At 33.4% G+C, this 12,755-nt stretch overlaps 2 protein-coding genes across 2 annotated transcripts in view; both read left to right on the forward strand.

Moving 5' to 3' along the window:
• The window catches only part of LOC111086629, a 75,475-nt gene that overhangs the window by 30,187 nt on the left and 32,533 nt on the right, over nucleotides 1-12,755 (forward strand). The gene's annotated exons all lie outside the window — the stretch shown is intronic.
• On the forward strand, nucleotides 424-5,001 carry LOC106462868 (glycine-rich cell wall structural protein 1.8-like). The gene is made up of 2 exons (XM_013922834.1): nucleotides 424-432; nucleotides 2,425-5,001. The coding sequence occupies exons 1-2, from the start codon at nucleotides 424-426 to the stop codon at nucleotides 4,999-5,001; spliced, it is 2,586 nt and encodes an 861-aa protein (XP_013778288.1).

Here is a 12,755-nt window from a genome sequence, read left to right on the forward strand (position 1 = left end):
GTTGTTGTTTTTATCGAAGTAAAGATCCACAGCTGAGGTCTTATCTTCGTAGCTGACCTACTTTGGATATACTATTAAATTTAACCTTTAAGTAGATGAGAAAACGTTCTGATAGGTCCTTAGCTCACAGTTCGTTAAAATGTCCTTTTTCTCACTCCCTATCTCTGTTTTAATAATCCACCCACAGTATCATGCGCACCACTATTCAAACTTTAAAAAAATGACGCACGTGATCCACTAATATACAGTATATATATAAAACAGGTGATTCATTTTGTCGTATTTAGCGTTTTTATTTCTTCGTAGAAAGATGTTCACTTCTTTTCCGTTTCGTATTTGTTAAGTACATACTTTTCATTCCCGTTTCGGTTAGGAAAGTCAATACTGCTTAAGAACAGTTTTCTCTTGACAGCAATCGGCACTATGAAAACGGTGAGCTTTTCATTTTGGGTTTATCTTGATCATCTGTACTTACTTATTGCTTAGAAATTTTATCTTTCTTCAATTTTTCAATTATACTATCTGTTGTTTCTTATATAGATTATTACTGTTTTGTTTATATTAATCGTAATATAAACAACGGAGACAAACATAATAACTTTATTTGAGTGAGGAACAGGTAATATGATATAAAGTTATCATGTTTGTCTCCGTTGTCTATAATATTGAGTGAGGAACGGGTAAAATGATCTGTGCTGTACATTCTAGAAGATTAAGAAAAGATTAAGTAAGAATTTTAAAACAATATTCCAGGTTTAGTACAAATTGCATACGTTTTAAACGCAATTATTTTATTCTATAAATTCTAGGGTACTCACTCATTCACGACTTTCTACATCTATAAAGATGTTTCCTGTCTGACATGATCCAACTAGCAAAGCAAGGATTTTATCAGAACCTTCAATTAGAACGCTTCACAAAACCCAATGAGTTAATGCTAACAAAAAATAAAATTTAGTTATATTAAATGACATTTTGTTAGAGGGCCCATTGGTATGCATGCCTGACTAATATAAAGCTCGAGTACAGACTGAACAAAGTATTCCAAAATCGTTCCTCTAGTAAAATATTATTTTTGAAAAATGTTTTACAATCAAGACGGTAAAGAAAAATACTTAGTCGTGGAAAATAAGAGTTTTATGAAACTCTACGGTTCTCTCTAAATACTACTTTATGTTAGTTAGTCATCTCTGTATCCGAATAAACCCCATATCTGAAACTGGATTACATCAAATGCAATTTTGAAAAATAGGTCACGATCTGCAAAAAGCTTATAAATAACGTCAAAGCCTAATTATATCATAACTTGTTATAGAAAGTCACACACTAAAGCACTGTTAAATATCAGAACTGTTAAAAAGAGTGCATAAGGTTCTACAGAATGTACCTTATGCTTTTAAAGGAGAGTTTTAATTTTCCTATAAAATTCATGAGCAAATTTTGGGGTAAAGAAATTAAAATTGCAATTCATGTTAAATATATATGTATCCTTTTTTTAGGGTACGATTAATAAGTTGATCATGAGATAAGCAATACTGAATGTTTAGTTTGGTATTGGTTAAGCACAAAGTTACACAATGGGCTATCTGTGCTCTGCCCACCATGGGTTTGGTTTGTTATGAATTTCGCGCAAAGCTACACTGCTAATTTAGCAGTGCAAGAGTAGAGGGAAGGCAGCTAGTCATCACCACCCACCGCCAACTCTTGGGCTACTCTTTTACCAACGAATAGTGGGATTGACCGTCACATTATAACGCTCCCACAGCTGAAAGGGCGAGCATGTTTGATGTCTTTTGATTACGAGTCAAGCGCCCTAACCACCTGGCCAGTCTTACCACTGAGCCACTGGATGACTACTGAATGTTAAGAAATACTATACATTGGAATTACTGAGCTAAACCTCGCTGAAATAAATGTTATAAAGGAAGCTATATTTGAAGAAATTTTATTCGTTTTTTCCTTAAACCGTTTCATTCAATTAATTGAATTTTAGAAAGATTTTCAGTAGCTTCTTGTGTGAATAAAGAAGAAAACTTTTCTTGAAAAGATGGTTTAATAGCAGTGAGTTACTTAATGGTATCTCTAGACATTTCATAATAAATATTATATCATTTTTATGTATTGAAACAACTAGTTCATAGAACAGTTTTGACGTAAGTAATGACCATTTTCTTCTTTTGTTATAAAACAGTCAAGCATTGTATTTGTATTATATGCTTATATATTCAAGAAATATTTCTATTTATTTTACGATCTTCAATGACTTTAGGGTAAAACAAATGGGAGAATTTGGAGAACATTATAAAAATTTAAATTGTGAATTATAAATAGTTCCACTATTCGCTAAGCAAATATCACAGCTAAAAGTACATCTCGATATTACGAGTACTAGATTAATCTGAATCCTTTTTCATAACTTTATAGGTGCTACGTCTTCTTTTACTTCTCGTGGCCTTATTGGTGCACCCCAGCTACCAGGGAGATTATAATTCTCAGGGCCAAAATGGACAAACAATAAAGTATAGCGTCATCTACCTACGACCTCTAAATATAAATTTAGGAAATGACAAAGAAGCTGGTTACGGAGGAATTGGCAGTAAAAATCACGGAAATGATGGCGGATTAAAAAGAGGATACGTTGGTGGGAAATACATAGATACCAGCAACGGAACCGGAAATGTACACAGCGGGGTGACAGGAGGTGGTTATACAAACACTGGTACTAATGAAGAAAGTTCACTAGGTGGAGACCATGGAAGTAGTAATGTGGGATTTAGAGATGGTGAACATGGAGCTAATATAGGCGATTATGGAAGCAACAACAATGAAGGCGGAAAAGGAGGATTTCAAAATGATAGGCACGAAGATAAAGAAAGTGGTGGTTATAGAAGAAGCAGTGATGGGAAATCAATATTTGTAGTTGGAGGGCATAAAAATATTAATGGGAGATATGGAACCTTTGGAGTAGGAGGATCTGAAAGTAAAAGCCACAGAGGAAGTGGAAGTGGTTATGAAAATAATTATGGTGGGAAAGGAGGATTTGCAAATAGTAACCAGGGTGGTAATGGTTATAGAAGTACTGGGGAATTTATTATTAATAGTCACGGTGGTGATCGTGGCAGCAACGATAATAAGAAAAAAGAACTTGGATATGGAAACCATGGTAGAAGTGGTAAGGATAATCAAAATATTGGAGGGTCTGGAGGTCATATTCAAGGAGGAACTGGAAATATAAACAATGATAGTGGACATCCAAGATTTGGGTATGGAATCCATGGAGGTAGTGAGGGTGCTTATGGAAGAAGCAGCGGTGGAAAATCAAGACTTACAGTTGGAGGGCATAAACATGCTAATGGTGGATATGGAAGCTTTGAAGGATTTGAAAGTGGAAGCCACGGAGAAAGTGGAAATAGCTATGATAATAGTGATGCTGATAAAGGAGTATTTGAAAATAGTAACCAGGGTGGTAGTGGTTATGGAAATATTGGGGAATCTATAGTCAGTAGTTACGGACGAAGTGGTGGTGGTCACGGAAATAATGATAATAGAAAAAAAGAATTTGGTTATGGAAACCTCGGTAGGAGTAGTAATAGTTATCGAAATACTGGAGGATCTGGAGGTCATATTCATGCAGGAACTGGAATTGGTTATAGAAACGGTGATAGCAGACAAGAAGAGTTTAGTGCTGTAAGTCACCGAAGTACTAGCGGTGGATATGGAAGCAAAAAACGATCTGGAAATGGTAGTCACAGAGGAAGTGGATATAATAAAGGAAGTAATGCAAAAGAAGGTTATAGTAATGGTGATCACGGTAATAGTGGTTACGATAGCACTATAGGAACTGGAGGTAATAGTTACGGAAAAAATGGAGGTGACTATAGGCCCAATGATAATGGACAAAGGGGATTTGAGCATAGAAACAAAGGAAGAACTAAAGGTAGTTATGGAACAGATGATAGTAGAAAAGACACCTTTAGAGGTGGAAGGCATGGATCTGGTAGTGGTAGTTATGGAAACAGTGAAGGGGAACGAGCTGGTCTTAGAGGTATAAATCATGGACTTAATAATGGTGGATATGGAAATAGTGGTGTTGGTGGAAAAGGGAGGTTTATAAGTGGCAACCACCGTAGTGGTTTTACAGTCAATGGTAACAGAAAAGACAAATTTGATGGAGGACACTTCGGAGGAAGCGAAGATAGTTATGGAAATTACAATCAAAACAAAGGCGGATTTGGAGTTGGAAACGATGGACCTAGTAGTAATGGATATGGAATTAATGAAGGGTCAATAAGTGGTAGTCACAGAGGTAATAGTGGTGGTTATGAGTCAAAAGAGTTCAAAGATGGAAGGCATGGAAATAGCAAAGGTGTTTATGGAAGTACTAATGGATATGGAGGTGGAAATTACAGAGGTAGTGGAGGTGATATTGAAAACAGTAGTGGGAGAAACGGAGAATTTAGGAGTAGAACACTTGGACAAAGTGGAGGTCGTTATGGAAGCAGAGGTGGTGGAAACAAGGAAATTACAAGTGAAAGCCATGGAGATAATAGTGGTGGTTATAAAAATCAGGGTGGTCAACAAAATAAATTTAGAAGTGTAAGCCATGGAAGTAACAAAGGACAGTATGATAATAATGGAGACGGAATAGAAAGCTTCAGAGCTAACGGAAATGAATATGGAGACAAGCATGAAAGTAGTGATATTATTAAAGGAGGCTTTGAACACCAGAGCCATAGTAGCAGTAATGGTGGATATGGAAACAATGGTGGTTTTCGAGGTAACAATCATGGAAACAAGGGTGGAAGGGATGAAGGATTTCTCGAGAACAAAAACAGTGGCGAATACAATGACTTTAGTAGAAATGGAAGAGGAAGAGTAATCCCAATCATCATTATCCAACGAAGCAGTAGTAGTAGTACAGATGGGAAGTCGATCAACGCTCAGCTCAGTCCCAGTAACAGGAAAAGTGGGTATAGTAGTGACGATAGCAGTTTTAGTTAAGGACACCAAGTGCTGCTTCTCTTCTCGCAACACTGTTTCTTCCTTTAGTTATATTTTACTGAAAAAGAAAAATAGGTTTATCAATTTTCATATAGCAGTATATAGAGATTTTAACTTACATATGTCAAATACTCTCCAGTGTGTTGCAGTAGTTATATATCGGTAATAACAGCTTGTGCAGACACTACTCTATTTAATAAGTTGATTTTGTTAGCATTTTAGAAACACTTAAATGCATATATATAGATTTTATACCAATTAATGATTAGACTTAGGCTACAAAACATGGAAACGAACTTTGTGATTTGTTATTCCTAAAAGCATTCAAAGGTAATAAGCTTCTCAGTTCATCATATAGTAATTCAAAAGTTTTCTTGAGGAAAATTAAATGAAATATTTCCAAAACTTATATCTTCTCTTAGCAGATTTCTTCCTGTTTATTCATATAATTCAGTTCCCTGTGATAAAGTGCGTTTATTATTTTCAGTTAATTTCAGCATGTTTGAGAAATTAGAATTATATACTTTACTACGACAGTTTACTACGTTTTTGTCTTTTTTTTTTGCAAATACATGTATAACAGATAGACCAAACACTGACCCGTATTGGGATTCTTACTACATCTTTACCTCAATTACACAGAAAACGTAAGCATACGATATGATTATAACACACAAATTAACTATTACAAATGAAATTTTACAGAAGTCACCAAATAGTATGCATTTTCCCTTTATTTCGAATTCGAGTGAAAAAAATGACAAATATAACTTACTTGCACTGTGGCTGACAAATAAAATAACAAAAGTATATATGTATCGATAAATATATTAAGTGTGTGCCAAGAGTAACATCTCCTCTGCCACACAAATGTTAAGTCTTTTTTTTCTTAGTCATTGTGTTAATTATGTGTTTTAATTTCTTCGTATCACATTAATAATGTGTTTCTTTTGTTTTATTTGTATTGGATTGATAAAACTTGAACTGCTCAGAAAAGTGTGTCATGTCATTTTCATTTATGTTTGTACTCGCATTGTGTTATATGAATAAAGATTGATATATATATATATATATATGTTCTAGAGTCCTGTAATTTTGGAGTCACTCTATGAATCTGTTAAGTTACGGTATATGAAAGATTTAGACTGCTAATAGTTTTAAATATGTAGTTCAAAAAGATTCTTTTTCACGTTTTGTTAAAGTTTTAATATAAAAAGTGTTTTAATTTCTGCTCTCTGTAATTCTAATTCATCCTCAAAGCAATATTTCAATGAATACAAGGCCTCATAAGGTCATATGTAACAGTATGGTAAAACAATACGTGGAAACATCATTTATAAAGAGTCTTTAACCTTTTTTTTCATACAAAAAGTACACAGCCCATGAAGGTTGTGTGTCTGATGAAACATCATAGAAGACTGATTATGATAACACAATATTTTAAGAGGCTTAAATGGATTTCCAAGTCAGAAGGTTGCACAAATCACAGTAATCAACTCGCCTTTAAACTTCCAGTGTTAGAATGAAGTTTTCTATGAAAGCATATGCTATCTAAGGCCTGTTTTTTAAATAGAGGTTTATCATCTTTGCTGGCCCGTTACATTTCACAGGTTTGGAGGGCTATAATATTTTTAGCTAATAACTAAATAATCACTGCAATAAATATCAAGGCAGTAAAAGTTTATTACAGAGCTGTTTCTAAGAAAACAGCCCAGTTGAATATACGCTTTGAACTGTTTATAATTCTTTAATGATTAATCATTAAAAGTAATTGAACTTCTTACAACTATCCATAAGTTCAGAAAGCGTAAAGGAAATTATGAAAACTATTCATCTTGAGGATTATGGAGTAGTTGTAATCTCTCAGCAAACTAAAGATAAGTTATTTTATAAAAAATTTAAAACAACCAACTAACTCATGGGCTACCTGAACGTATTTGAATTAGGACATATTAATATTAATGTATTGTAAAGCTTGTATCTTGTTTTTTATACAGAAGAAAACCAAGAAAATAAATATTATTATTTCCTTAGAATGATTTCAATAACCGAAGCATATAATGTAGATCCTTTATACAACGGTGTGTATCAAAAAATTGTTAGCTTCACTCATATTGAATTAATGATCAGTAATGATATTATTATTAGGTAAAATACCAGGCTGTAGAATTAATGGTTGATGTGTGTGAGCGCTGCTGACTAGTTTCCTAGCTTATAGTTTATACGCAAATAGTCCTTGCGCAAAATATCTAAACAGTTTACTTTCATAAACAAATCGAGTTGCTACCTGTGATTAATAACTTCACACTCGCTGCATATAACGTGGTAAGTCTAGAAGGTCATTTTTGGAAGAAATATTTACGAAACTTTTAGAACTCATATGATTTAGAAAAATATGTTAGGAACCACATATCCAGAAAAATAATTATTAACTACAAGCTAACTTTGATATTTTTATCATATAAAAATGATGAGTTGGAATAAATCATTATATTTTATTGTAGAGGATTGTTTTCTATTTTTAGAGCCATCATATGGCAACTTCAGTGAAAAACAAATATCGGTACAAAGTTAGCTGTTTAACAGCGTCGAATCTTTTCGATTATTATTGCCTTACCAAATAGCGGAATTTGACCATCGCTTTTATAACACACTTATGGATCCAAAATGTGGAATGCGATTTTTTTGGTAACAGAACAATGAATCATCGGATCCACAGTTCGTAAATAAATCCACGACACAAAAAACACGTAAGGTTTTAAAGAGTTGGTATATCACTTTAAAAAAAATAAACACGAAAAAACCCTAGCGCTTTTGATCTGTCCAAAATTCTAGAATTTATTCATTTTTAATGGAAGTGACTTGAATTAGGCTCCCAGCGGCTCAGCAATAAGTCTGAAGCCTCATAACATTAAAAACCCCGCTTCCATAGCCGTGGATGTCCAACATAAATAACCAATTGCGTTACTTTGTGATTATTAGCAAGCAAACAAACAAAGAAAACTTAATTTAGGTGTTTAAGCTAGATTTATTTTAATTGTGAATTAAATGTTTGTCTAACATATTGTTTTGATGACAATGACGCATTTACATTGATTAAATTGAACATTTTCTTAAGATTTAAATGAAATACGTATCAACTTTCGTATACGTGTTTGAACATGATGACAACATTAGTAATTCAGTTTTAAATGTTTTTTTATAAAGGGAGAAATATTAATAAAATAAAAGTTAAAATACATTCCTTAAAGGAAACGTAAAACTAAAACGTTCTGTTTATTTTCGAATGGCACATTTTATGAATAACTGAGAGAGGAGAAATATGAATCCTGGATCTGGATAACAAATCCCATAATATGAGGAGCTGAGAATTGCCGCTTCGAGTTAAGATAAGTGTTTTTCTTCAACATCTGTGTAAAAGATGTTTACGAACTTAATGCGTAACTGAAACTTTCATCAAAATCGTACTGGAGTACATTTTGTTTAAACACTCGCACATCTTTGCTCTCAGTCTTTGAAGCTAATGTTTTGCACTCGGGTTTTGTTAACCTTGAGGTTGTGTAGTTCGAAATATTTATCCGTATTATGTAAACATAATCTATACTAAGCTGTTTCTTTCACTTAAATAAATATCTAGCTTACTTCCATTACGTTCCCTACAATCAATCTAGTTGAAATTATGAGAGTTTATGATTATTGGTCAATCAGGTTCCAATAAACTTTCATTTCAATAGAGTGCCTTTTGTTTATTTCGAAATTAAAATAATTGAAAATCACCCAGTATTTTTGAAAAAGTACATTTTTTGACATTATTTTTGAATACCCTATATAATCAGTGGGATTTACATTTGTGAGGTTTAGATTATAGAAATACGTGATGCTCCTTGATATTGCCTAAAGTTAACCAATTATTACAACAAGACACGACTATGTTCAAGCATTATTAAGTGCAAACAATTAATGCCTGGTTTTTGGGTATTAATCTATCCGTGTTTTAAAATTGGTCTGTAAAATACAACATGACTACGAGTATAATGTACGAATACTCGAAATATAATTTATAATAATAGAAGATTTTAGTGAACACTTGAAGGATTTTGTTAACTAACTTTTTTCATGGCAGCAGTAAAGGATTGTGATAATTTATTTTTGATGATAATATTCATTTTAATATTTTTTCATATTATTAATGAAGGATTTTAAAGATATTTAAGGAACAAATTAATAAGCATCCGTTGGTAATAATAAAAGATTTCGGTGAAGTTGTTTGTGGAAATCATGCAAAATTCTTTACGTTTGTTTCAGAATTTCCCACAAAGCTACAGAACACATCTTTGCGGCAACGTTATTAAATTGTAAAAACAATATTAAAATGGTAATAGTAAATAATTTTTATAAAATTTTCAAGATATCAACTGCGTATTTTAATCATCCATTTCACGATGATAGAGAGACATATTTTTATTACCTTTTCAATAGTAATAATAGAATATATTGATTAGCTTTCTAATTAATTCAATGTAAAGTTTTCATAATACTTTTCATGATAGTAGTAATTCATACTGCCGTAAATTAGTAAATTAAACTAAGCTATAAACAAACTCATAATTTAAGAAGAGAAGGTAAGTTCTATTCATTAATTAAAGTTCTGATTTAAACTGCCAAAGATGGACCGAATCCTTCATTGCATTTACTCCTCTGCTTTACTCACTATATTAAAGTTACCAGTTTCTACTGCAACATTAAATTTCAGGGATATGTGGTCAATATTAGTTCTAAAGTTTGCTCTCCAAGTTTAAGTTATTTCTGTGCAGTAATTGGCTGAAAGAGTAAACAGTTGCTTTTAATCTTCTTTACTGTAGATGTCACATTCATGGCACTTTTGTTATTCTTCAGTTAGGCGTATATCTTTATGTTATTTGATTAGTAAACAGTTGAATATTAAATTTAGTTTATTCCTGATAATGACTCAAAACTTCCGATTTCTGGAAGTTTGGTGTATATTCAACAAAATGTTCTAGGGTGTAGTATGCATATTTGAATTTTTTATTTGTTTTTTATTTAACTCAAAGCCAAACAATGGGTTATCTGACCTGTGTCCACCGCTGGGTGTCGAACCCGGGATTTTAACGTTGAAAGTTCTGACGAGTTGGAGGACGCATATTTTGATAGTTTTGTACTTGTTGCTTTTTAAAAATTAACATTGTAGAATTTTTTATTGCTTGAACCCCAAATAAATGTCATTAATCTTGTACATCATATGAAAAAATAGAAAAGATTTTAGTTTTGCTGTTCTCATTGTTAAGTTGGTTGAAGTTAAGCACAAAGCTTCACAATGGGCTATCTGTGCTCTGCCCACCACGGGAATCGAAACCCGGTTTCTAGCGGTGCAATTTATTGATAAGACAATTCTCAAGTCTTTTAATTTACGCTGCCATACCCCCTCCTCACCCACACACAAATCTCGCAGTCCACTATGACCTAAAACTCAAGGTGGTTGTCTTAAGGCATATGGGTCAACATTTGGAGATAGCAAAGAAAAGTAATTTCTATCTTATGCAAAGTATACAAGTTATGTTTTTTTATTATGTATTGGCGTAGTTCGAAGAATTAGGGGTAGTGTTCGTTCTTTATAATTTTTCTATACAACTTAGAAAGCGAATTACACTATAATAAAATAATCAACTTTATAACAGTCGGGATATTCGTGTTGGCCTTTTTCATTGTATTAAAGACTTCTCTATGTAATCGTAGTTGGTTCCCTAACTCTAGGTTAACTGTTTATGATAACATTGTTTGCGTTATTAGGAATCTTTTATGTAAATAAATCACTTCTGATTATGGCGATTATGGCGGTGGACTTGCGGGTGACGTATTGGAATCATCGTCACCAAACATGCTCGTCCTTTCATTCGTGATGGCGCTATAACGTGACGGTCAATCCTATTATTCGTTGACAAAGAGTAGCCCAAGAGTTGGCGGTGTCTAGTGTTAACTACTTGCCCTCCATTTAGTCTATCTCTGCTAAATTATGAACGGCTAGCGCAGATAGCTCTCGAGTAGCTTTGCGCAAAGTTCAAAAATACCCCCCCCCCCAATAGAAGAAGCTTTTGCGCTGAATGGCGAGGACAATTTTATATCATAGGTCTGTGCAAACATTCCATTAACTCTAAACTCTACACGAATGTCGCCTTCCAAGGCCACGTTTAAACAAAGGTTAAACAGATGTCCAAAAGTTCAGACACGGGAGACTTTGTACGCTCCCCTTTTCCAAAGTACTCTCTCTCTCACACACAACGCACACACTGATATAGACTTAAATGAGTGCTTCGACGCTTCAAATTGACGTGAGCATACTTTCTAGCCGTTTTGACCACAAAGTGCAGGGATTGTAGTGTTGGATAATTGGTGTAATTGGATTATTCTGATATAGCTTTTGCCTTACTATGCACTTAGTCATGTTTGCGTTATATAAGCCTGACGGTAAACTTTCTTCTTACTTTCTGTACCATTTTCGAAAGCCATCTCGTGAGTATTACCTGTTTCTTGTTGTTATACACCGAAGTCTCTACCTATAGTAGTACAGATTTCTATCTTTCGGGTACGAGATACATTTTTTGTAAAGGTTTTCTGCAGTTTTTCTCTTACCTTGTGACAGCATCTTCATGAACTATTCAGTGCACTACTGATTATATGTTAGTCATTGCACGGTATGAATGTGACACTTTTAAATGGTTTTATATCCTCATAGTCATGCGGATCTTTCCTTGCTATTTATTATGTTAAAGATAACTGTTTTAGGAATTGACATGTTCAAAGCTTTGTAGTTTTGCTATTTCGCGATACTAATACCCTTCCACGGAAATTGCTGTCCCATAAACCTCGAGCCATACGTGCACTCGCATGACAGCAACACGTATAGTCTTGCATTTACTATGATTAAAATGTATAGGCTTAAACATGTCTCCCATAACGGTACGGTTAGCATCTTCAGCGCGACGCAATGAGCATAAGCAAAGAATTTTTATAAAATACTATTAAACTTTTGTATAACATGCACTTTTAGGGTTTTAGCAGTGCACATTATTCATTGAACTGCCCTTTAACAAATGTTTTATACTTGCATTTAAATAGATGTGACTATTGTTCTGACCTTACAAACCTGTATTAAAATGAGACTATATATGCACAATCTCATGTTCTTAGCTGGATTCGAACTACCATCGTAGTTGTCAATAACACTTTCTTAAGATCATAACTAATATTAGTGCAAATGATCATAAAATTTGATTAAATTATGCAAAAATTTTCTTTTTTAACACAAATATGTTTTAATATACAAACAACAATGCAATTTACAATAACAGTTATTACAAATAGTTATTACACACAATGATTTATATAGAAAAAAAATTCCAAACTTACAAGCAATATAAAGTCTTCTTTCTAGTCTGGAACTTCCTTGATATCATATAGAGGGTTCACGATGAACGAGTTAATTACGAGTTGATGTAGGTACGATTCGCTTAACGGGAAGCTATCTAGCTTTGTCCTTCGTTATTCACCAACCACACACGCCGAGTTTTCCACCGTGAAGTTATATAATGTTTTCGTAAAAATACTAATGTCCAATGAGAATCTACTGAAGTTAAATGATTTGTAATGTTCGAACTTTGTAAATGCTCCTAGTCAAATATCTGAAGTTTATTAGGTTTACGGGAAAAGTTAGCATTTAACCAGAAAAGCGGAGAAAG

Source organism: Limulus polyphemus, unplaced genomic scaffold (assembly GCF_000517525.1).
Source record: "Limulus polyphemus unplaced genomic scaffold, Limulus_polyphemus-2.1.2 Scaffold1270, whole genome shotgun sequence".
Lineage (NCBI taxonomy): Eukaryota > Metazoa > Arthropoda > Merostomata > Xiphosura > Limulidae > Limulus > Limulus polyphemus.